Source organism: Aspergillus karnatakaensis (assembly GCF_047715665.1).
Source record: "Aspergillus karnatakaensis strain CBS 102800 unplaced genomic scaffold BJY04scaffold_52, whole genome shotgun sequence".
NCBI lineage: Eukaryota > Fungi > Ascomycota > Eurotiomycetes > Eurotiales > Aspergillaceae > Aspergillus > Aspergillus karnatakaensis.
The window spans coordinates 118,968-143,068 of record NW_027395764.1 but is presented as its reverse complement, the minus strand read 5'-3'; the positions used below and the strand labels follow the sequence as shown (position 1 = coordinate 143,068).

At 49.1% G+C, this 24,101-nt stretch overlaps 9 protein-coding genes across 9 annotated transcripts; 4 read left to right on the top strand and 5 right to left on the bottom strand.

Annotated features, from left to right (window-relative positions):
• Positions 1-524: 524 nt before the first annotated feature.
• Positions 525-2,650, bottom strand: ftmC (cytochrome P450 monooxygenase ftmC; the record flags this gene model as incomplete). The annotated part of the gene is made up of 5 exons (XM_073714159.1): positions 525-808; positions 953-1,054; positions 1,157-1,473; positions 1,546-1,667; positions 1,745-2,650. The coding sequence occupies 5 exons, from the start codon at positions 2,648-2,650 to the stop codon at positions 525-527; spliced, it is 1,731 nt and encodes a 576-aa protein (XP_073567609.1).
• A 677-nt stretch (positions 2,651-3,327) lies between these two features.
• Positions 3,328-4,096, top strand: xanF (xanthocillin biosynthesis cluster protein xanF; the record flags this gene model as incomplete). Its single annotated transcript, XM_073717219.1, has 2 exons — positions 3,328-3,400; positions 3,498-4,096. 2 exons carry the CDS (start codon positions 3,328-3,330, stop codon positions 4,094-4,096), a joined length of 672 nt encoding a protein of 223 aa, XP_073567608.1.
• Positions 4,097-5,629: 1,533 nt separating this feature from the next.
• On the bottom strand, positions 5,630-7,270 carry BJY04DRAFT_197242 (cytochrome P450). Its single transcript, XM_073712473.1, has 2 exons — positions 6,613-7,270; positions 5,630-6,534 (listed from the first exon to the last, which is right to left on the bottom strand). The coding sequence occupies exons 1-2, from the start codon at positions 6,904-6,906 to the stop codon at positions 5,662-5,664; spliced, it is 1,167 nt and encodes a 388-aa protein (XP_073567607.1). The 5' UTR covers positions 6,907-7,270; the 3' UTR covers positions 5,630-5,661.
• A 1,871-nt stretch (positions 7,271-9,141) lies between these two features.
• Positions 9,142-10,784, top strand: BJY04DRAFT_123265 (tryptophan dimethylallyltransferase-domain-containing protein). Its single transcript, XM_073708371.1, has 3 exons — positions 9,142-9,233; positions 9,315-9,500; positions 9,566-10,784. The coding sequence occupies exons 1-3, from the start codon at positions 9,174-9,176 to the stop codon at positions 10,697-10,699; spliced, it is 1,380 nt and encodes a 459-aa protein (XP_073567606.1). The 5' UTR covers positions 9,142-9,173; the 3' UTR covers positions 10,700-10,784.
• A 1,848-nt stretch (positions 10,785-12,632) lies between these two features.
• BJY04DRAFT_221756 (fungal specific transcription factor domain-containing protein) lies at positions 12,633-14,091 on the bottom strand (the record flags this gene model as incomplete). Its single annotated transcript, XM_073717218.1, has 2 exons — positions 12,633-13,915; positions 13,974-14,091. The coding sequence occupies 2 exons, from the start codon at positions 14,089-14,091 to the stop codon at positions 12,633-12,635; spliced, it is 1,401 nt and encodes a 466-aa protein (XP_073567605.1).
• Positions 14,092-14,884: 793 nt separating this feature from the next.
• On the bottom strand, positions 14,885-16,610 carry BJY04DRAFT_221755 (uncharacterized protein; the record flags this gene model as incomplete). Its single annotated transcript, XM_073717217.1, has 4 exons — positions 14,885-14,959; positions 15,013-15,233; positions 15,293-16,413; positions 16,471-16,610. 4 exons carry the CDS (start codon positions 16,608-16,610, stop codon positions 14,885-14,887), a joined length of 1,557 nt encoding a protein of 518 aa, XP_073567604.1.
• A 468-nt stretch (positions 16,611-17,078) lies between these two features.
• Positions 17,079-19,047, top strand: BJY04DRAFT_221754 (major facilitator superfamily domain-containing protein; the record flags this gene model as incomplete). The annotated part of the gene is made up of 8 exons (XM_073717216.1): positions 17,079-17,130; positions 17,183-17,256; positions 17,313-17,375; positions 17,432-17,505; positions 17,566-17,775; positions 17,863-17,974; positions 18,027-18,818; positions 18,883-19,047. The coding sequence occupies 8 exons, from the start codon at positions 17,079-17,081 to the stop codon at positions 19,045-19,047; spliced, it is 1,542 nt and encodes a 513-aa protein (XP_073567603.1).
• A 308-nt stretch (positions 19,048-19,355) lies between these two features.
• BJY04DRAFT_230379 (uncharacterized protein) lies at positions 19,356-21,068 on the bottom strand (the record flags this gene model as incomplete). Its single annotated transcript, XM_073719282.1, has 3 exons — positions 19,356-20,455; positions 20,528-20,562; positions 20,624-21,068. 3 exons carry the CDS (start codon positions 21,066-21,068, stop codon positions 19,397-19,399), a joined length of 1,539 nt encoding a protein of 512 aa, XP_073567602.1. The 3' UTR covers positions 19,356-19,396.
• A 523-nt stretch (positions 21,069-21,591) lies between these two features.
• BJY04DRAFT_197237 (uncharacterized protein) lies at positions 21,592-21,861 on the top strand. Its single transcript, XM_073712472.1, has one exon. The coding sequence runs from the start codon at positions 21,667-21,669 to the stop codon at positions 21,835-21,837; it is 171 nt and encodes a 56-aa protein (XP_073567601.1). The 5' UTR covers positions 21,592-21,666; the 3' UTR covers positions 21,838-21,861.
• The last annotated feature ends 2,240 nt before the right edge of the window (positions 21,862-24,101 follow it).

Genomic DNA, 24,101 nt, shown 5'->3' with positions numbered 1-24,101 from the left:
CGAAGGGCCCCCGGGCATGGGCCGGAATATAGTAAGTCAAGCAGGCTAATTAATACTTATCCTCTGCCAAACCCTAGAGCCATGTAAGTAATATTCCTCAACACTTGTGGAACAGGAAAATTGACAGCTTTTTATTTAAGAAAATTTATATTATTGAGAGTAAATTATAATAGTTTTTAAATAATAGAAAATCTACCTAGAAGGTATAAGGGACTGAGTTATAATTAAAGAGTTAATAAGAAGATAAGCTAGATAAGCTAAACTTTTATTATAGTTTAATTATAGTATTATATATTATAGTAGAACCAAGAATATGCAAGTGAATACTTTTAGCTAAAGACTAGATTATAAGAATAAAACAAATACATCTAAAAGTAGTAATTCTATAAACTCACTCAGTGAAAGGACCAAAACAGGGAAGGAATATAGTCGATTTGATAGAATAAGAAGCGTGAAGAGGAGATGAAGGGAATCCGTTGGTACCTCATCTGTATATACGAATGAGGTGCCAAGGCGTCACGTGACTACGCGGAGTCTACGCAGCGTGGTCTGTGACACTCAGCCATGTTCCCATCCCTCTTCTTTAGCCGAACAACCATCCTCTCAATTCCCATCGAAAAATTATCCTTTGCATTACCGAGTGGATCCACCAGCAAGGCACATCCATTTTTTCGTTCGCCAGTTTCAGTCTTATCTCCGGTACCACCCCCGCTCTCCGGGAAGGATATGTCAAACGTCATGACCAGGCGGGCTATGGTTGTGCGGATATTCATTAAGGCTAGTGGTTTGCCGATGCAGCTGTATGTGCCTGTTTAGGGTTCGTGTTAGATGTGTATGTAACTTGTTTATAGGATAACCATAGATATAGTGGAATGGATGGGTAGGGTACTAGGAGTGCGTAAATGGAGTGGAGTTTGGGTATTGACATAGAAGAGGTCGACGTTAGACATACCGCTTGAAAAGGGCGCGTATGCTTCGTGAGCCTTGATATACTCGGGCCGTTTATACCAGCGTTCAGGAAGGAAGGAGAGGGGCTCTACGTATGCTTCTTCTGCTGAATTATCAAAAAAAAAAAAAAAAAAAAAAAAGAACAAAAGTTAGTGCATAATCCCTAAGCAAGCAAGTTTGACACGGGCAACGAGATGGGGGTGCATACAACGTCCAATGACCCACTGTGGGCAGAAAACAGTCACACCACCAGGAATATGCGTTTGCATTCCGTTGACGTTGAAAGTGATTCCCTCCGGCGGGGTATCTCGTGGAATAACACTCGGGATCGGTGGGTGCAGTCGTAGCGTCTCGTTTATAACCCCGTTGAGATGAGGCAGACCGGCTATCTGGCTGTCTAAGTACTCCCCAGAGGATGGATCGTCTGGTGTAAGAGGCTCGAGCTCTGCGCGGAGCTTGCTAAATTCCTCAGGGTGGCAGGCGAGTTCGTAGACGATGCTTGTGAGAGATGTAGCGGTGGTGTCGCTATCAGCTTTTCATCAGTTCGCTGTTCCTGACGGATTAAACGAAGGAAGAGGGAAGGAGGGACGCGCGCACCTTCCAGCTGTTATGATAAGCATTGCGTCGCCCATGAGCAAGTTGAATTGGTCGGTCGTCGGGCTGTCGCCCTTTAGAGGGGCCAGGAATGAGGCGCAGATATCAGGTATTTCCACCTTGGTCTGCTTTCATATCAGATCAGTAAAGCTCTACAATCAGTCTCTGCGCCAAGTTTCCCACCAAGGAGGTAGACACATACATTCATCCTCTCGACAAGTATCTGCGCCACAAACCCAAAAATCCTTTGGAAATCCTTGAAGAGGAATGGAACCGTAACCAAACACCGAAACGCCCACGAGGGAAGGTAATACCCAAAGAGGACAGTCCCAGAGAGAAGCATACCAATCGCCCAGTGATTTCCCCGCCTGTCGAGCATACCAAAACTACGAGCGAATGTCAGGTCGCCCATAACATCATAACTGTAGAAATTGAACCAGGTGCTCATGTCGATGTGACCGTGCTGCTGCTCGGTATTCAGCCGATCAAACAGCTTCTGGCGATAAACACGGATCCGTGACTCATACCCTCTAAGTCTCGCAGCCCTAAACCCTGTACTCCACACACGTCGGCGCCGGTCGTGTTCTGTGCGGCTCCGACACGCGTGCAGGGATCGCATCGGGTGGCTGTCATCATAAAAGGAGCTCTTCGTACAAGCTGAGCGGCCCCCGTAGATCTGGGTGACCGCATGGGGTTTGATTATGGAGACATTCGAAGGGCCGACCCGGACGATAGGTCCGTATCTCTCGTGGAGTTCGTGGAGGACCTTGTAGGCTGGGCGGCTGTGCAATCTAAATGAAAACCATAGCCCGGAGATTCGGGCACCGTATGGGCCGGGGATGTGCTGGAGATGATGGAAGTGCGCGCGGTAGAGGATCAGCGAGGTGTAAAGGCCTACTAGGTAGGCAATCGCCAGCCATGCTGCAGCCTTTATGGAGTTAGAGGGCGGTACGGTTTGACTGGTGCTTAGGGCTAACGCAGTGCCGGTGATTATGACTGCGTGCCAGAGCAGATACCGCAGTGGGTAGAGATGGTGCTCGCCTCGTTTGAAGTAGAATTGGTGAGCGAGGACGCCAACGGCCCCTGCTAGTAGGTGCGGATGATTCATGGCGGAAATGGCTTGGATTGTCTGAGAAATGGTTTGGACTGTCTGAGATCTTGATGTTCTCTTCGTCAGTAGGTTTCGCTGGAAAAGCAGATCAACTAGAGCTCCAAGTTTGACTTCAGCACTGCGCATTCTATTCGTTGTGACTCGCTAGGCTGTAACACCAGGACACTGACTCCCTTACTTGGGCTACGTCCATCTCTGGACTGTATGTATTAGTCTCAAAGGTAGCCGTATGGTAGCACAAGCATGATCCTTACGCCATACGTACTCCTCAACCTCACTCATTCCCTTCCTTGACAATGCTGCATTCCATACCAGCCTCCTGACAGCCGTCGAGCCGGTAAGAGTTGATACACGGTGAGCAGGATGCAAGGGTCCGGAGAGAGCACACATAGCTTGTAAATACTAGCACTCGGCCACAGAAATGCGGCAGTGAACACATAGAGCACATAGATCGAGAAAAATGAATTGGCGGTGAACTGGACGTTAGTCAGCATACCACAAGAGCATTAACATCCACTCTGGAGGTAACTAATCCAGCCTAAAATGCTTCTAATAGACGCAGGTATTTGGCAGCAAAGTAGAAAAGCCAATACTGATAGGCCTCAACACCAAACTTAACCATCAGGCCTGCAGCTTCGAGTAACCCAACTTCACACCACTTCAAGACGCTCACAATGGCCCCTGAATCACCCCATCTTCATCGAAATGATTTCTGTGCAGCAGAGGTTGACCTTAATGACCCATATGGTGCGTACATCCATCTATGCTGCCCTATATTACCACGCAGTTTTGAGCGGCGATTCAACCCTCTGTGTATGAGTGTTATTGACTAATATGAAACTAGTCAAATTAAGCATTCCAATGTTTATCTTGCATAAAATCATTTGCCGCAACCTCATCAGCGCCGCTTCCCACGCAAAATCGCTCGGAACATCCGACTTCGAGGCTTATCTTTCGTATTCCGGCTACGTACTTCACGATCTCTCCGCTCGCCTCTCCTCCGTTAACGAAATCTGGTACCCTGTGTTGGCACAGCATGATCCGCGCTTCAGGGATCTGATTGAAAGCCACAAGCCGCTCCTTACAGATGTCAATTTACTACGGCAGTTCCTACAAACCCTCCAGCCGTGCCCAGATAATTCAATCATAGATCTAGTTGCGAACAGATTAATCAAGATACAAGAAAGAGTTTCACCTCTGTTTCACCTTGCGGAACAGTTGGCGATTGAGAAGAAGGGACAGACCCCTTTAGCGACAGTCCAGGAGTTGATAACGAAGCAGCTAGAGCGACGAAAAGAGCTTGAGGCGATGTATGGTAAGGTGTGGATGACGTTTTATGAGGTGAGCAGCTTGAGCCCGGAGGAAAAGCACGTCTACCCGCAGATCCCAGATCATCTGCTCGAGAGGCTGATGATGTCCGGCAAGCTGCTATTTCGGAAGTGAGTTGTACCTCGTGGAAGGACAGTATTGCGCGGTTGCGCGGAAAGTGATAGCTTGGCATGGCCGGATCGCTAACCAGTGAGTGGTTGTAGGGAGTCAAAGTTTTTGCCATGCGCTTAGAGGGTTATGGAATTGTGTACTAGGTTTCATATGGATTGACTGTGCTTCATATCAGGATGAGATTTATTCCCGATCAATAGTCAGCGGTGCTAATATAATTTCTGAATCCATAAACACGATAAGTTATATTTTTGGCCAACCAGGATTATGTGACTACAATTGTAGGGCTGTATATTGCACAGGCCGAAAAATGGCAAAGCCAGGGGTTCTATTATCCTACTCCTATTTTAATAAATTCTAGAGGTTCCTAAAGTCGTGTTTCCAAAACCAGGAGGATAAAAAAGTACAATAGTGCTAGGTAGATCAGATGTTCCTCTAGTAATCTGCTTCTCAATGTATCAACTTGCTACAAAGGTTCAGGGCTGCGAAGTCTGACTCGTCCTCATCCTTGTGGCACAGCCTGGTAACATCGCTCAAAGTAGTGAAGGCGGTTGCAGAGCGGCAATCTTGGGACAGGAGTGCTATTTTCAACCATCAATTCACTCCGGATCTCTATATCACACTGGACATTTTGAAACCCTATTTTCAGGTGCTTAACCCTTTCTAATGATGACCAACACTTGTACTTAACGCAATTCCCAGGCTCTCCATACTTCCCCGGTCTGCCGTGCACCCCGCACAACATCTGATGCTTGGTAACCTATTACCTATAAACTAGTAGGAGTCTTAGGACTTTATTCACCTTCTGGCCGCGTTAATTAGTGTGGCTCAAGTACGGCTGAGCAGACGAGAAGCCCTATTCTCCTTACACTGTGGTCGTATGTGTTAGTAACCTCTAGAAAATGCTTTACATAGTACACAGGTTTAACTCAGCTAGAGGGTTGTTCCTTAGCAATCCAAAAGAAGGAGAGGAGGGCCTTCACCAACAACAACACCCTTCATCAACCGAGGCAGCTCGAATTGGGTGGTATGACCACACAGCAAATTCCTTATAACGATGCAGCAGTCATGAGTTGGTAGTACACTTGTTAGGCGTTAATTCACCAGTATCGCCCCAGGAAGCCCTATATACCTTTTGTGCACCAATACGTCCGATCGACAGCCCAACCACTCAGCACGAGATATCAATTATTTTGATCTTCGTGTATATACTCTCTACTCCTTAACCCCATCCTTCCTAACTTTCACCCACCCCTCATTACTATAGGTATCAACCTGGGTCTTATGAAACCTCCAAGCCGGCACGCCCTGCTCGAAAAGTACATCAAGCTCTTCATACGTCCGCCCCCTAGGCTCCGAAAACATAAAATAAACTGGGAAAACCGAAGAAGCCCGCAGTATGATATAGGGTTTGGTTTATATCAAACATAGTAGATAAGCCCAAAGAGCATCGATACGCATCAGAAAACAACATAAAAAGTCCAACGTTTCTGCCAGGCTTACTAAATTAAGACAGTTCCATTCATGAAAGACCACCCAGCCAGCCGCTCTAGATATCCATCACGCCCCTACCCGCTGACAACCTCACACATATGCCCTCTCGGCGCAATCAAAAAGTAATTCTCAAATCCCATGCTCTCCTTAGTGACACTTGGCGCCAACCTAACTCCGCGACACTCCCTAAAGAACTCCGCAGCTGCAAGCCTTAGCTCCATGTACGCTAGGTGAATCCCAAGACAAATCCTTGATCCAGCTCCAAAGGGCAAGAAGGCAAGCTGCTCTGCTAAATTATTCTTTCTATTCTTGCCAAGCCATCTTGATATATCAAAGACCTCAGGATTAGGATAGATCTCTGGATCCCGATGAATTGTGTAGCTCTGGGTACTTACTGTAAACCCCTCAGGGATATAGTGGTTAGCTAACATAGCGCCTCCTTTAGGGATATCCCTTAGTAGAGATCCAGATGCAGCGCCAAAGAGCCTTAAGGTCTCTTTGATAACTGCATTAAGAAGGGGTAAAGTCTCTAATATTGCATCATCATACCCCTCTTTTAGACCCTGAACCTCATCTTCCAGCCTTGTTTGTAGCTGTGGCTGGCTTAAAACAGCATAAACAAGATATGTTAATGTTATAGCTATTGTATCCGAGCCTGCAACAATCAGGTGTCTGGCTTCAGTGATAATGTTAAGCTCACTAAGCCCCGTGTCGGATTTCTTAGACGCGTGAATCATCCCCGAGATAATATTCTGGCTTGGCTTGCTAGTTGTCCGAGCATTTGTGACTGCGCGCCGGCCGTAGGATACTAGGTAGTCACTCGCCCAGAATACAGCTCTTAAGGAAGTAATAGGGATATGGCGGGCTATAAACCCAGGAAGCGGGAGTTCGGCGTTGATTGCAGAGCCTTTCATGATCGATTCGAGGAAATAGATGTATTCGTTTTTCTATACCTGTTAGCTTACCCATTTCCAAGCATGCTGTACTTGAGCTGAGCAAAGGAGGAGGAGAATAAAAAAACATACCAACCCCAACTCAACCATCCCAAAATCCTCTCCAAACATCAAATGCCCCGCAACATCCGTGGCTAGGAGCATCCACCACTTCAGCACATCACAGATGCCTTCTTCTCTTTGCCCATCTGCATTCCTCTCCATCTCAAATTTCATCTTCTGCACCGCAACCCTTACCTTCCCCCTCACCACACCCTCCAACGTCCCCCTCAACTCACTCTTTCCAAATGCTCTTGCTAATAACCTCCGTCTTGCCGCATGCTCTCTAATATCCCTCATAGCAAAAACCCCTGGTACAGCCCCCATAAGGATCTTCTGGTACCATTTTGCCTTGAGATACCCGGATCCAGGGCGGTGAATTTGTCTAAATTCTGCAAGCGAGGAGAAGGAGATCTCGGAGGGGCTGATGCGCACGATGCGGCCGTGTTTCTGGTGGAGCGCGTGGATGAAGTGGATTCTGGTGCCGGTTATGATGGACAGCTTGAGCGGAAGATAGGTGAAGAGTGTGTAGAAGGGGCCGGGGATCGTGCGGAGAGGGGATGTTAGGGCTTGGTATACCAGCTATGCGATCTTGTCAGTCTTTTGCATCGTGTGATTTGCAATGTATTTAAAGTGTGGATGTTGGGGTTGAATTTGTTCTTACCCGTACAACCCAAAGGCCCAACGCGACGGCACCGTATAGCCAGAGTCTGACCATGGCTAAATATGAGTTTATAGAAGTGTTTCTTTTCGCAGAGTAATCTAGATAATTCTATTAACATCTGTTGGAATTCCATGATTATATACTACACGGAGAGTGTCGTCGCTCAACTCCGCGTGAGGTCAAGACTCGAGCGAACAGTGACGGCCATACTGTTAGTCCATACTCCACCACATTACATCTATCCTTATCAGGTCTATCGAGTTTTATTATCCCTTGTATTTTATTAACCCTTACAGGCTGTCTTCAACAATATTCATTCTAATAATAGCCACCAGCCAGGCCTCCTCCCTTGCAATCTCAACTCTGTGTACGTTGAGAGCCCGATCAGCGTCGTTTCTACCCTCTCCAATTAAGGTTTAAGTCCATTATTCAATGCTTCTAAGCTATTTTCCCATATTTCTTCACTTTCGCCTTCAAAAGAACAGCCATAGAATACAGAACTTTTGTTTCCAGCATCGGTAATTATTGTTTTCTTTGCAGCATTGGTAATTGTTGTTCTGACAGCCCCATTTCATGGACGCTGGTTTGGGTTAAGTTTCGACCGTGATACGACAATCCATCATTCAATCATCAAGATTCTATTAACCGACAAAAGAAATTGGCGTATAGCCTCGCCGAAAGCGAAAACACCACCACTAAACTCGCCCGCTACTAGGCGAGATGTGTCCCCTGCGCCATCCTGCGCGTTGAACACCTATCCCACTCCATTCTATATCGTCGTTCTATCAAACTTACGCGTTGCTGCGCCTAGTTTGACCCTCCCTAGGCAGCTATATCGGTCCTTCTAACCATCGTCTTCCATATCTATTCCAGAGTCTCGTAGGAGGCTTCTACGTTACTGGTCTTGCTCTGTCTGCCCCAACTCGGCGCGGCGAATCTGGTTAAGCAAATTTGTCTGATTTTTGAATTCGGTGACGAGCGGGTCGCCTGCGGGTTAGAGACAGGCGCGCCGTAGTCTGAGAGTTTCCCCCGGAGCCCCTCCACATCATGTAGCTTGTCAAGTATTGCCTTGCGAGCCTCTCCGTAGTTCGAACACTGCAGGAGAACATGCTTGGGGGCCAAATTTGCGGCGTAAGTTCGCGCGTTATGATAGCGAAACCGCCAAGCACTTAATACATGAGCCACGGAATGGTGGTCTGATTCCTGTCATGATTTGTAAGGGGGGGAAATTCGTAAACCAATTAGCTTTCCTCGCCATACCGCCCTATCCCTTTAAATCCCTTACTTAGGAAGGTAGGAAGGTAAGATATGATTATAGACTAGTAAGGGCCTGTATAAGGCTATCCCTAGATTCAAGATAACTTCCCTTATTGTACTACCTTATCCCTTTAAATCCCTTACTTAGGAAGATAAAAAAAAGAAGATATAATTATATACTGGTAAGGGCCTATATAAGGCTATCCCTAGATTTAAAATAGTCTTGCTTGCTATATTGTCTTATCCCTTTAACCCCCTTACTTAGGAAAATAGGAAAGTAAGATATAATTATAAACTAGTAAAAGTTTCTATAAGGTTATCCCTAGCTTTAAGATAGCTTTTTTCTTTATTATACTACCTTATTCCTTTGAATCCCTTGCTCAGGAAGGTAGGAGGGCAAGATACAGTTATGAACCAGTAAGGGGCTGTATGAAGCCACCCCTGGCTTTGAGGTAACTGCCAGGATCTCGCGGGCTTGATCTGGGGTCAGATATCTCGCGTTGTTTGTGGTCAGACGGGCAGGTGGGCCCCCATACATCGGATATCCAGGGGTCACGTGATATTTTGCGCAATTTCGTAGGCTTGGATATATAATGATATACATAACCCCATCTCGAAGCTTTGGCATCCCTTGAGTCTAAATTTCTGACTCTACGCTTCCTGTTTTGAGAATATGTTGACCGTTCCTGAGCCCGTTTCAGCCCTTAGAGATCCAAATGTTGTCGCTTCGTTAGTACGTTGCTTCTCTGAATATTAACACCGTAATCTCTAACAGGAAATTGAAAGGCTCACTGACATTCTTCACATCCTTTAGGTCAGTACGAATCACAGCAGGGAAAACTCCATCTGGGAAATTGTGTCGCGATGGCACTTTGGTCAGGATCCTAGCCAGGCGTACTGGTGGACTCAAACTGGTCCATACTTGGCTCTGATGTTAAAGGAAGCGAATTATCCAACCGAGAAACAGTTTGAATATCTGTTATTCCACTACCATTGGATCGTGAGTCCCTAAACTCAATGCACTCCCAGGTACTGTCCTAACCTCCGTCATATTCCTGGTTCTAGATTCCGCAGCTTGGCCTTGGCCCACGACCTGATGGCAGCTTCAAGTGGTCGTCTAACTTGACTGCTGACGGAACACCACTTCAGTTCTGTTGGAATTGGAACAGCCCGGAAACAAAACCAGAGATCCGAGCCTCCTTTGTTCCTATCGGTCCGTGCACCGGAACTCGAGGAGACCCCCTGAATCACATTGCAGCTATAGATCTCCATCGCCGTTTCGCAAGCATCAATCCTGCTACAGATCTGACGTGGTTTGAGTATTTCTTGTCTGCCATATATGAGCAGGACAAAGAGAAGGTCGCACGCGAGACAGAAGAGCGATTCGGGGGTGAGTTCGGTGAATCGGTCTTGGCTTGTTTTGAGTTTAAAAACAAGACCCCAGTGATGAAGACATACCTTTGGCCCCGATTGCTTGGGAACCCCAGGATGACACCATATCCAGTAATTGAACCCGCAGTTCGCGCACTGCTAGGACCAAGCACCGCGGCCCTTGATCTGCTGGATGAATTTCTCCACACAAACCCCGTTGGAAAGGCTATGGCCCCCACCATGATAGCAATCGACAATAAACCCTCCTCACGCTTAAAATGGTACTTCTACAGCCCGAGTACTACTTTTGCCTCTGTCCGCCAAGTCATGACTCTAGGTGGTCGAATTCAAGGTATTGACCATGAACTTGAGAGCCTTTGTGACTTGATCAAAGCAATTGTTCCTTTGCCTTCAGGTTTCCCCGATGATGCCGAAGTTACACAAGCGTGGCAGCCACCGGAATATGCCAAGAAGAACTTTGATAACAGGACTGAATTTCTGTCAGGATACCTGTATTACTTTGACATCGCTCCAGGAAGCCAGGTTCCAGGTATCAAATTCTATGCTCAGACCCGGTTACTTGGTACGGATGATCTTACCTTGGCCAAGGGCATCACAAGCTGGATGAAGGCTCATGGTCGCGGCAAATATTGTGATAATTATATGCGCGTGTTGGAGGGCTTGGCTGAAGGGCCACTTGAAAAGAGTAAAGGCTTACATGCGCATGTCAGCTTCATGAGCAAGGATGGAGAGATTGACGTGTCGTCTTATATTGCTACTGGTTTATTTAGTCGCACAAAACATGCTGCTGGCTATGCTGCTAATTAATCATGGGCGAGTGCCTCTTGCCAAGCACCTCAATTCGACGTGCCCTTGCCAGAAATCTATAACATGGATTAGTGGGCCTAACAGGCATGTTTTTATTCCATACTACATCCTTAAAATGTGATTTGTAACCTTGCATGTTTAGCCCTATTCGACGATTTGTGGTAAACTATCTTTCTAATGGAATTCCCTATGTTCTTGGGGTTTTATCACTGACACGTAATATTCATTTATTTAAAATGTGCAAATTCTAATATTACCACAGAGTGTGCGGTTGAAAAAGCGTACCGTCAAATTGCAGGAACAATTCAGTGATCGATTTGAGTCCCTACTTGAAAAAGAAAGAAGGGGAACCTGAGAAAGCGTACTGATCAAACGGGGCTGAGAATCCTATAAGCGACAGCGGAGTAAAGAGTACGTGCAGTGGCAATATTGATATATTTGAGTCTCTAGATAGGAGATACGGAAGCAAACTGGGAACTGCTGGAAAGTCCATCAAAGTTGCTGGCAGAGGAGTACTAGGCATCCGATTTAGAATTGGGAAACCGGCACCAATTGAAAATGCATTGTACGTGCCTGGATGAGGCAGACTCTTCTATCAACCGAAAGCGCTGAAGGATATGGGTATCTGAAATGAGCACGTGAAAAAAGAAATAGTGCTCTGTCAGGGAACGAGGACTGGATGCTTTCTTATGCCACCTGCTCCTGCTCAGGCCAGCGCTTATATAGATTCAGACAAAAGAGTCCGAATACACTAAAGAGCCCATTTCCCTCCTACACATCTCCATCCACAGGATAGATACGGTGGAGCCTCTCCAGGCCGCCGGGATAATGAAGTCTTCAGTCTTGAGATCACGGACAACAGCGAGCTTGTAGATGTGTTAAAAACATATTTATATTGTAGAAAGTCTGAGAAAATTGTCAGGGTATGGAGACATAAAAGCTCATATCCCAGACAAACAAAGCGGGCAGGTTAGTTGATAACGGAGAACTGGAAACGGATTTTATACTATCTACTTATCATAGTTGATAGCCTGTGAGCCAGGTAATTAAGGCAACAGAAGGGTACTATTATGGTTAAATATGAGAGGACCAAAACAGGGAAGGAATATAGTCAGTTTGATAGAATAAGAAGCATAAAGAGGAGAGGAAGGATTCTATTTATACCTTATATATATAGATAAGATGATAAGGTGATAAATCAAAGCAGATGGACCAGGTCAGATGGATGGAGGGAGGAGTGTAAGCGGCTGGTGGGAAGGAGGAACAAACAAAGAGAGTGTTGTGTTACCACAATCACTTACTTCTGCTCAGAGAGCAACACTCAAAACACTAGGAACTATATATTGAAGAATGTACACAGGCTTAATCTAGTGGTTTGATCAATTTTGAGAAAAGACCATGAATCTAGTCCGTCTCACGGCTGGTATACGGAGAACGCCCAATTCGGATGTTTGGCCTGTTCCCAGATTAGCATGATTTCTTGGTACTAACTGTTAATTAGTACTGTTTACCGGTTGGTCTGTTTCCTCTGTGTGCCATATATCACTGACTGATGCGTCAAAATTGGCTGTCCCAGTCTGTTCTGTTCTCCACACTTTCCATGCATCTCTTCCTTCACCTGTGTCTTGGTCGTCAAGAGCAATAGATTGGCCAGCCGATGCCGCTGTCTTTACTTGCATTCTTCTCTTTCTTTGAGTGCTCTCCGCCATAGCTCGGATGATATACCGCGCACTCGAGGCTGCAGCCTCACTTTGCTTCGCGAGACCTAAAAGGATATGGACCCCTTATGTATGTCCGGGGCGGTAGCTTGACAAAACATGCCTCAAACTTCTTCTCGACGAGCAGAAGTACGTACAACGCCGAGCTGCAGTACAGAGAGTCGTGGAAGGAGTAGCCACAAAGCAGCGAGTGCGTCTTGAGCTTCGAGAGAATCTCAATGACGGAGACAGCCGAGTCCGTACAGTGCTGCGCCTGCTGCTGAAGAAACTTGCGCACATCCTCGCTGCATTGTGCAGTTGTCGAGTTCGTCTGGCGCAGGGTCATGAATGCAGAATTCAGGCACGGCCGTGTCAGGAGCAGATTTGCCTGCTCGTGCATCAACGACAGATGGGCTACGGCTCTTGTTGGGGAATTTTCGAAAGAAAGTTGAACCGGAAGTTTTTCTCGCCATTTTAGTAGCACTTCCTTCAGATGCTGTACCGTTTCTGGGCCCAATGATAGTACCGGTGCCCCTGACCCCTTCCTGAAAGGGACCGTTGCAATAGATAGACTCCATGATCCGCCCAAGAATTCGGCAGAGACGCACCAAAGCAGTCATTATAGAGATCTTTGTCGTATTCGTGGCTTCATCTGTCCACTCGGGCATGTGCTGGGGAAGAGGAGCATCTACCTCAGCGTCATTAATAGACAACGGCCGGCCCATGTCGGTGGTATATAATCTGTCCGCGACATAGACGCTCCACCAGAGTCTATTTCGAAGCTCCCGAACGTGTGTATTCAGTGTCAGGTATGAATGGAAAGAGCGATGCAGCCCCATGTTGATAGCCATGCGCATCGCCAGGCCAAGCATATTGTAGCTGGCATCTCGGCTTGTGGTGCTCGGCAAAAAGAGGCCTTGCAGGATACAGACCTGCACGCTCGTTATAGACGACGAACAAAGAATATCCGGCAACAGCCTCCTGGATACCTGGTAGGATTGCCAGCCTGGGTTCTGTGACGGGGCGGGGATCCTCATTTGCGATAGGTCGAACGGCAGAGTCGAGTCATGCATGTTGTTGCTCGCGCTACTTGCTCCAGCAGAATCAGACGCAGGATCCCCAACTTCCGCAAACTGGCTTCCAATAGCGAGTACCATGAATAACACGGAGATGAATTCAACCGATCTTTTCAAACTCTGCGCGTCGCGAGCCGCAAACTCATTGACGCCGTCATAGAAAGCGACGAGCTTGCGCGAGAATATCTCAGGGTGGATGCAGAAGTAACCCGATTGCGCGAAGCGAAAGTACGTCGATGTCAGGAAGCCAATGACATTTCGTGGTGGAAGCGCGCTGAGGACGCCTGTTCTCCAGTCGCAGCCGAAGCTGAGGCTGGGGGTCTGGTGTATGGAGGTCCCGCTGCAGTCTGCTTCTCCGCTGTCCTCGGCCTGGGAAGTGTCGGGGCTTACGGCTTGTCTGACGGAGTCGAAGAAGGCCCATTGGGAATAGTTACATTCGAAATCTGGCGGACTGTCAGCGGGCCATTCATGCTGTTGCGGTGGGTTGGAGGAATTGCATACGGGTCTTCCATTGATTGATCATAACCACCGACGCGGAGGAGGCAACCGCGCCGCTCAAAACGATGGTGTCGTCTTGCAGGTACACTGGGGTATGTTCCTCTGAAGCTGGCAGTGCCATCTCTGGGGATTCCAGCATTCGAGCAGCGCCATCATGATCTCCCACTGGTTCGTACGTGCATATCCTTTGAAAGCTGTGGCAACGCTGACACGGCGATGAGCCATTACAACGCAGTTTGTTTCGACGACATCTCTCGCATCTGTATCTGTATGTTAGGTCTGAGGATTACTGTCTTCACGCAGATACTCACGCAACTCTGACCCGTTTCCTCTGCTCATCAGGTACTCTCGGCCGATTTCACCGCCTCTTCGGCTCCTTGCTCAATGCGGCCGGTCTATTCTCAGGGGATTGGATACTCTGACCATTCAGCATGGTGATTTCGGACCAGGGTTAATCATGTCGGGTAGATGGCCACGCTTGGGGTAATATGCCTATCTATATGTCTGGTCTGTGTGATAAGATAGGTGATCGGGTACTTGTACCCGATTCTTATCAGAGAGGAAAGTTGGAGATGGAGTGATGTCTACTCCATGAGCTATTCCTGGCTTGTTCTAGGCCTACACTAAAAGATAAGCTTGCTGGGGAAGAATCTGAAGGATTGCAGAGCACAACGCGCCCAGTGAAAGGGTAGGGTAGTCGTTTCTGGACTCTAAATTCTCACATCTCAGCTGTGGGAATCGCTACTGGGCTTGTAGTCTCTCATCTAGTTAGATCATGCATCACTTTGGAGGAAAGAGTCTGTGCAAGTTGAAACTAGTGTGCTTTTGGAAGATTTGTTCTCAATTCTATATCTTTCGGTTCTATATCAATATCTACAGTGGGCTTATATACTTGTAACCCATCTCAAGGCGACTTAAGCGTCACCCCTTCTCGCCTTGGGTGAAAACCTTGACATAAACAGAATCCCTACTGCCACAAATGCAACTGCCTATGAAGCCCATTAGTCCCAGAGGTTTCTAAACCAGGCTAGGTTGCACTTACCGCATTGCAATAGAATGTCAAATAAGCCTTCCCCATATCCGCAAAGGTAGAGAATATCAGACCAAACAGCCCAAGGGTAGAGAGCATAGCAATATTCTCAACCAATGTCATCGCCTGCAACGCATCTGCTCGCTCGGATGGCTCGCACATCTCTGTTATTACCCCCTTGGCTGCAGGGGCTGAACCAGAAGCCAAGGGAAGGAGGAACCCAGCTGCAAAGGCTTCTATATTAGCAGAATGCCTAACGGAGAGGGACTGAAATTGACGAAGAAGAACTGACCAATGTAAATCTGCCAACCAGCGGTAGCAAAAGCTGTATACGCCGTAGCAAGTCCATCAACCAGCAAGCTCCACCGTAAGAAGAATAGGTCGAACTCTTGTCCTCCCGCGCGCTCTACAGGGACGAGCGGCTTTGGAGGCTCTTGCTCGGAAAGTATGCCAGCAACAGGGTCGAAGTCCTCAGGGTGTGTCGGGATCGGAACTGGTGAATCTTGCACAGTGGTGGTCTTTTCGCCTTTAGTTGAGAACCATCTTCTGCCGGCGGAAATGATTTTCGGGAACAGGAAGAACAGAAAAATACCCCTTATCACGGAATTTGTTGCCATGAGGTAGCCATTCTCTGTGGGCTGGAAGTTGAAAACAGCCGTCGCATACATTTGGATCAAGATAGGCGCATATCCGGTGGCGAGGACACCCATGAAAACACCAAGCCCGAGGAGCGTAATACCATAATGACGTATTGACTTGCCGTTGTCCAGACGTATTCTCTTTGGAGCGAGAACTTTAAGACCTCCGACAAGGGCCTCCCAGCCACTGCTTTTGGTGTCCGTAGGAGTCTGAGGTATCTTGATGGACGGCACACATGTTCCCGAATACACACTGGAGAGACTGAACAGGATAGCAGCTACCTCGAATGGCCTCCGTATGCCTGAGATATCTCCAACAATTCCACCAAGGAGATATCCAATAGAGGTACCCAGCATCACGCTACCCTGAAGCATGCCGAACATCCCCGTCCGCTCAGAAACAGACACGACCTCACCGGCAGCAGTGTTCAACACCAGCAGGTATCCAGACTGGCCGCCCATAAGAGTAATCAGCTGGCTGGCTTGGACGATAATGATGCCCTCTTTGTACCCGACCGCCACACCAATCGCTTGGATCGCACCGCGGAGAGCAGGAAATGCGGTTTGTACGACGAGAGCGGTCTTCGGGCCCCAGTTCTTGATCTGCCAGCCGGCGAAGAAAAGATTCAGAACGCCACAGAATGCTGTCGAGAGGCCGAGGATGGATACTTGCGTGGCGGTGCCAACGTCGATTTCGTTTCTGGTGCAGCTGCCGGGCGTATGTTCGTTCCGGTAGAACTCGTCGCATGTCATCAAGCGGAAGGCGTACAGAATGCTACATCAGTTAGTATCTCAATAGCTTGGACAAGTCTCTTGGTCAATGTAGACTTACGGCACCTGCGTGAAACTGAGAGCGACGGAGATGAGAAAGCTGGCTATTAGGATTCGACTAGCAGGTGAGAAGACCGTCCGCTTCTTTCCACTCTCGGGCAGTTTTCCCAGTAAAGGGGTGTTCTCGGTGGTGACAGTCATCTTTCTTCTCTCTGTCTCTCTTGCTCTCTTAGTTAGAGATGTGCGGACTGATCAATTTGCCATCTACAGACAATAACTACCAAGCTCTGACCCTCCGCCACCGGCCTTTATACTCTTATCTATTAGAACGCCGGTCCTTTGCATATAGCGCCAGATAGAGCGGGAAGAGTGCATATGCAGCAGCCTATCTTCTACTAGCATCTACCCCAACTCTCGGATCAGAACCCCTTATCTGCACACTACACATGAGTCAACTAAGGTATCTGTTATCTCAGAATGTGGAGTTACTCCAGGATGCACAAGGGCCCTCCTCTACACACACTTGGCTTGCATCTACATATCCCGTCTCTGGAAGATAAGCAGACATCGGACGAGGTAAATAAGGGAAGTGATCCAGAAGTATCTCTTTCCCAGTCCTACTGTTTACGAGAGCTGTTTATGAGACATTATCCAATTACAGGATCCACGATGGAGACAAGCAGCGATACTCCCAAGCAGTCCTTGGGTAACAAGATCAAGAGTATGCTATCTGGCTGCATCGTTTCTACACCAGCTTGGCTGACACCCTGCAGTTCTTGTTTTTGGCGACGAGGCAAAGAGTAAAGAGGAGCGGTGGCTAGTTCAGAAGCTTGACTTCTTCATCCTTGTGAGTCAAACCATCAATCCTAGCGTTCATCGTAACCTATGCTAACAGTTGTATAGACCTACTGCTGCGTCAGTTTTTTCTTCAATTATCTTGACAGAGCTGCCTTTGCCAACGCCTATGTGAGTCCCATCTGGCTCGATCGTCTGCTACAACTCCTGACGTGCATGAATCACAGGTTGCCGGTCTCAGTGAAGCACTGGACCTAAAAGGTGACCAGTATAATGTGCTCCTATCCATGACTACAGCAGGGTACATCTCCTCCTCAAAGCCATGCTCAGTACAACCCACTAACCGGTCAATGATATCTAGATACGTTATCGGCCAGATCCCGCACGGAATTGCTATCCAGAAAGTCCCTCCCAGAATCTGGTTCCCAACAATGTGCTTGATATGGGCTGTGTTGACGGGCTGTAGCGCAGCCTGCAAAACTTACGCTCAACTTTGCGCCGTGCGATTTCTACAAGGTCTCATCGAAGCGTCAACAAACTGCGGCACTATCTATTGCATTGGATCGTGGTAGTACGTGGTCCATTTCCATACCATGTCCTCGCACTCCGTGCAGGATTCCCACAATAACCCGAGCTAACCACCTATTGAATACTGCAGCAAACCTCGCGAAATCGCCAAACGAACCGCCATCTTCACTGCCTCCGGACAAGCCGGGCAGATGTTCGCCGGCGTGATGATGACCGCAATCCATTCCGGAATGAATGGCTACGTACGCCCACTCCACTTCCACCTCAAGTCATCCCAACTAACCGCATCCACAGTCCGGCCTCGCAGGCTGGCAATGGGTCTTCATAATCGACGGCATAATCACCTGCCCGATCGCGATAATGGGCTACCTGTATTTCCCCGACGTCCCCGAGCAAACCAAAGCGCCCTGGATCAGCGCCTCGGAAAAGCGCCTCGCGCTCGAGCGGCTCCCCCCCAAAAGAGAAGACGGCCATAACATCAACCCGTGGTCTCTCGCCAAACGGGTCTTCGGCAGCCCCTCATTCTATATCCTCTGCGTGTTCTCCATGGTCTGTTCGGCGTTGGAGGCCTACAGCGTCCAGAACCTCTACCTCCTCTGGCTGAAACATTACGCTGCAGAGGAGCAAGGGGCGCATTTTACACAGGCCCAGGTGAATACTTACCCGCTCGGGATTCAGGCCATGGGGATTGTTAGCAATATGCTTGCGGCGATCTATATTGATGCTACGGGTCGGCGCGTGCCGATGTGTATTCTCGCTGCGAGCTTGCAGCTGGTCAGCACGATTATCCTGTTTTTTCCGGCGGCGCCGTGGCCGGCGATCATGTTTGCGTTTTATCTTGCTGGGTCGGCGTATATTGTGAACCCGTTGCTCTTTGGCTGGGCGAATATCATCTGCCAGCGGGGTGGAGATGATGCGCGGCGCAGTGTGATCTTGACGAGCATGAATGCCTTTGCGCAGATCCTGTATACGTGGTGGGGCATTGTGCTGTTTCCGGCTGATAAGGTGCCGTATTGGCGTGATGGGTATATTGGTATGGTTGTTGTGATTGCGTTGCTGTTTAGTTTGGTGTGGGTTGTGCTTTGGGTGAGTTCTCTGCCTGGGTGTGCGGTCTTAGTTGGAGTGAGACTAATGAATGCTATAAATATAGCTTGATCGGAGGACAGCGAAGCAGTTCCCTGATGCGGCGGTTTATGATGCTGCGAATCCGTTGGTCATGCTGGAGGGGAAGGGGGATATCGAGACGAGTGTTATTGAGAAGGATGGTCAGACTGACATTGGGGCAATTGGGAAGGCTGCTGATGGGACATCTTAGAGGCGCTAGGAGGGAACAACTCTACACTTCGAGGTGACTAAGAAACGTTAAATGAGGAATGGAGACTGGATTGATACAAATGATTAACCCCGTTAGCTGAACTGGGATCCGTGGATGACTTTATGAATACATGCTTTCAAGCTTTTGCTATCGACTTTTCCTGCCTCACACCTTGGATCGGTAGTTGTTGTATATGATACATCGTGTTTCTTCGACATCAATGTAGCCGAGTCACCAAGTTAGGGCTTACGGGGACAACTCCAAGTCACACATAAAGTCATTCAGTCAAATAGACTTGGCACATATCCCATCTATATCATTGCATTCACAACGACTCGTACAATCTATATCACCACTCACACCCCCTCTCAACCCTCACTCCAGCAATCCGACTCTTAACAACCCTCCCATCCTTAACAACAAGCGCCAGATTACTCTCCACCCGATCCAAACACCCGACATCCTCCAACGGATTCTCCCTCAGAAACAACAAATCCGCAAACGCCCCCTCCACCAGCTCCCCCAACAGCCCCTCCATACCCACCTGCTTGGCCCCATTCACCGTCGCCTGCCGCAGCACAACAGGACTAGGCAGGATCTTCCCCCTAACGATAAACTCATACGTCTGCATAACCAGCGTCGGCCCCGTCGTATCCGTGCCAAAGCACACAGTCACACCGGCCTCCTCCGCAATCCTAATCCCGCGAACCCCCGCATCGCCCACAATCGCATTCTTGCGCAGCCCCTCGGGCGTTTCGAATTTATCATACGGCGGCATGGTCACAAAGGTATGCAACGCCAGGGTGGGGGTAAGGAACATCTCCTTCTCCGCCATCACCCTCGCCGTCTCCTCATCAAGCATATTCCCATGCTCAATGCCCCGCACGCCACCAGCAACGGCATGCCGAATCCCCTCAGCGGTATAGCAATGCGCCGTGACCAACGTCCCGCCCATATTGCGATTCACCGTGGTAATCGCCTTCAACTCCTCCACAGTAAACTGCAAGCTCTCCAGTCGATCCGTCGCGCTCGCAATCCCGCCACTCGTGCAAACCTTCAGATGCCTCGCGCCCTTGCGCATATTATCGCGAGCGGCGATAAGGCATTCGTCGACACCGTCGCACACGCGGCCGAGCGCGGAGGACGCGATCCCGCTCCCGCGGCAGCAGTGATCTGTGTTCCAGACTTCGGTGTCGTCGCCGTGGCCGCCTGTTTGGGAGAGCATGCGGCCGCCTTGGAAGATGCGGGGCCCTGGGATGAGGAATTCTTCGGTTGCGGTTGCGTGGGCGATGCTGGCGCCGCCGGTGTCGCGGACTGTGGTGAAGCCGTTGGAGAGCATGCCGCGCATTGTGCCTGCGGAGCGCAGGACGGCGGTTTCGTGGGGGAAGGTGAAGGAGCCGTGGAGGGTCTGGATGAGTAGTTAGTTGTTAGTACTGAGGTTTGTTTGAGAGGATGGGGCTGGGAGGTGGAGGTGGCGTACTGCGCTTCCGTGGACGGCCATTAGGTGCACATGGCCTATAGAACCGAGTTAGCATTTATCGGGCACTCACTACAGGTCGAGCTAAGGAGAACACACAATCAATTAACCCCGGGCAGACATAATATTCCCGAGCATCAATCTTGACCACCTTGACGCCGTTGCAAAAGAAGTCTGCGTTTCGGTCTCGTTCCGTTGTCTCTGCTACCCTAACGATTTTGCCACCCGCCAAATGCAGGCTCATATTGTTGCGCACAACGCCAGAGCGCGGGTCTATGAGCTTGGCATTTAAAATGAGGTACGGTGTTTGCGGACCAGGGAGCCATGGCTTTTCTGCGATGTCATAATCTGGGTTAGGGGCGTGCAGGGTGCCGAGGAGATCGCTAAAGGTGGACACGAGAGGAGGGTTGGGTGTTGGGTGAGCATTCTTAGGGTGTAATGGCAGGGTATGAGAGCTCGAGGGGGGCTCCTCGTAGCTAATGAAGTCAAAGTCAGATATACTGTCCCTGTTTTGGCTGTGCATTGTGCTGGGCGTGGCGGTCATCTTGGCTGTTGACACCGGAGGTGAGTTGCAAAGTAGTGAAAACTTGGCCTCGGTCACACTTATACGTACAATAGCGCAATGATTGCGAGGGCGAAGTGGGAGCTGGTCGTTCTCCAGGACCGTTACTCCAATCTGGGGTACCTGCGTGCTATCGCTATCGTCTATCTGTCGAGCAAGTCGGGTACCTGTACCCGGTTAGATAAAATCTTCTCCAATATGCAATCTATCCGATCATAGCGTCAACGTAGAATGCCGGTGCCGGTGTCTAAAACTGTTTGGAGATGGGCCTTCACGTATGCGGCATAGGGTACGTGGCTTTCCAATGGTGCTTCGTATGATATGCTCACCACTTTCAGCCTTCATTGGAAGACGAGAGCACTGTCCTGGATAGGGATCTTGCCTTCCAACACAATGGGGAAGACACCACCAGCGTTCGACCATACGAATGAAAGAAAACCAATATCGACATGGCACTCACCAAAGCTCACAGTCCGATCTATAATCCTGCACGCCCTAGCAATAATCGGCCTCGCCCACTTATCCTCCTATTTCCGGTCACCTCACCAAACGTTAAGAAAATCAAGCCTCAATAGCGATAATGCCGACATATACCCAGACACCGACTACCCTCTGCGGCCCGCAACAGAGCCCTGGGATATCTCAACATCATACCCCTACCCACGCAATCTCTCAACGACCGTCACAGAAGGCACATGGCTGCGAATCACAACTCACCCGGCACTACCAGAGATCGTGTTTGATATGTTAGGTGATCTGTATTGCATGGCAATTCCGGATCTGAGCACTGCAGCAGAACCTATAACAGCGAAGCCGGAGACTGCACACAGTATCCTCACGGGCATTCCCTTCGACAAAGAAGCCGAGTTTTCTCCAGATGGAAGCCAGCTAGTCTTCATCTCAGACGCCGGGTTCGGTGTCGACAACATCTGGACAATGCCATACAGCACATGCGCGGAGATGGCAAAACAGACCGCAGAAAAAGCTCGAAGCTCAACAGTACAACAAACAAACTCGACATTCCGCTTCTTTTCAAGTCTGGCTTTTCACCCCTCTGAGCCGAAGATCATCGCGACGAAGTGGTTCCTCACGGGGCGGCCGAACGGCGCTGGAGAGATCTGGGAGTTTCCGTTCCAGAACGGATCGAATAAAAATTCACTTCCTGAACGAGGAGGCAAGAGACTGATTCAAAGGAAGCTCCCACCCTCCTGGTCCGCAGACCAATACCAAGAGAGCCAGCTGGGCTCTGAGCAAGCGCGGTACACGCCTTCAGGCGACGGGGTGATCCATTCCCGGAACGTCAAGGACGATCTGACCGGGAAGTTCAGCTATAACAAAGATGTTCATGCTGGAATCAATGCTGTCTTTCTGCTCAACACAACTACCATGCTCACAACGGAGCTTGCAGGGGCTGCGACGAGCAGCCCTAATAAGCCCGCTAGTCCCGGAGGCGCAAACATGCCGCGTCTCTCCCACGACGGACGAACTCTTGCGTTTGTGCGAAGGGTAGATGACAAGAGCGTACTAGTGCTCAAGGATATGACAAGCGGAACGGTGCATCACGTCTGGGATGGATTGGACTATGACCTGAGCACGATACCAGCATTTATGGGAGCTTACCCGAATTATGGGTTGGTGGCTGGTGATAAAGGGATTGTCATTTGGGCTCAAGGACAGATCTGGCTGGTCAAGCTCAGGTTCAATCATCTTGGTGAAAGAGTACCTGATGCGGATCAGCACCATGGGGCTGCAGTTAAATTACCTTTCAAGGCTAATATTGAGCTGGCATTGGGAGAGACTCGGTACCAAGAGAGGAATATCACAAATAGTGAACTGGCCAAGCAACGCTTTATCCATGCTTTTAGAGGTTTGCGGAGTGACAACAACGGCCAGAAAGTCGTCTTCGAAGCTGCTGGAGACAATATTCTTGCCGATGTGCAGACGGGCGAGGTGCAAGAGGTACCGAAGCCGGATCCAGCTGCCTCGTGCTATGCACCTTCTTTTGTGCATGAGACTGGCTACATTCTGCAAGCCTGCTGGGACGCACAAAACCTAACAACGTTCGTTCTAGCAGGCCTACAAGATGGTCACTCTCATTTTATAACAGAGGTAACGGGTCTACCACAAGGAAGATACCTGTCGCCTGTCAGTGATGGTCGGTGGATTGTCTGGGTGCGAACGGGCAAGGACTATATGTTCGGTGATGTGGTAGAGACTTTTCATGAGGGTATCTGGGTGGCCAAAATTGAACTACCTTCTGATTCCTCGGACTCCACGGCGTCCCTGTCCTCGCTCCGGAGATTGTATGGCGTGGTGTCGAGTGCCGAAACGAAGCTCTCCTTGGCATCTGGTGTTCTTTTCGTGGAAAATCCCACGTCTGTGGCAAAGTATAGCTTGAATTCAAGGAGAATTGATATTGTCGCCAGAGGCAAGACATCCGTTGAGATGGCAGGGTCACCTCAGGCAAGTGGTGTTGTGGCGTTCAGGGACTTCCAGCATATATGGCTCGCTCCATCGCCACAAAAGGCTGCCATGTGGAGCAAACCAGGACATGACCAGACTCCTAGGGAGTTGATTCGACTCTCTAGTGTCGGCGGACACGATGTTACCTTCAGTGGAAATGGGAAAATAGTGTTTTGGCTGCTTGGGCCAGTTCTCCATCATGTTCCTGTTGAAGCTGCTCTTAGCCAATGTCTCGGAGCATCATTACAGTCTCGCGACTCCGGCGAATGCGCGCGACAAATTGTGCAGACACAAGGCTTGAGTATAAGCTTTGAGACGGCACTCAGCCAGCAGATGGCCGTATTACAGGATAAGCCCCTAGTCATCGTCAATGCCTCGCTGATTAGTATGGACTCTGGGGCACCTAAAATCACTCCGAATGCTACCATAATCACCCGCGGAGGTCAAATCCTCGCCGCCGGTACTGGCTCTGATGTTGAGATCCCTGAGTCGTTATCAGAAACTCTCAATGTTGGCGGCGGAGCTGTCCTTCCTGGCTTTGTCGACGTCCAC

What these genes read in the sequence shown, in the direction of transcription:
- BJY04DRAFT_197242 (XM_073712473.1), bottom strand. Translation starts at nt 6,906, where the DNA reads ATGGGGGCTGTACCAGGGGTTTTTGCTATGAGGGATATTAGAGAGCAT. An exon ending in GGATGGTTGAGTTGGGGTTG is followed by an intron (nt 6,535 to 6,612) that starts GTATGTTTTTTT and finishes TAACAGGTATAG; the next exon opens with AAAAACGAATACATCTATTT.
- BJY04DRAFT_123265 (XM_073708371.1), top strand. Translation starts at nt 9,174, where the DNA reads ATGTTGACCGTTCCTGAGCCCGTTTCAGCCCTTAGAGATCCAAATGTT. An exon ending in CAAATGTTGTCGCTTCGTTA is followed by an intron (nt 9,234 to 9,314) that starts GTACGTTGCTTC and finishes CACATCCTTTAG; the next exon opens with GTCAGTACGAATCACAGCAG. An exon ending in TATTCCACTACCATTGGATC is followed by an intron (nt 9,501 to 9,565) that starts GTGAGTCCCTAA and finishes TCCTGGTTCTAG; the next exon opens with ATTCCGCAGCTTGGCCTTGG.
- BJY04DRAFT_197237 (XM_073712472.1), top strand. Translation starts at nt 21,667, where the DNA reads ATGCCGACATATACCCAGACACCGACTACCCTCTGCGGCCCGCAACAG.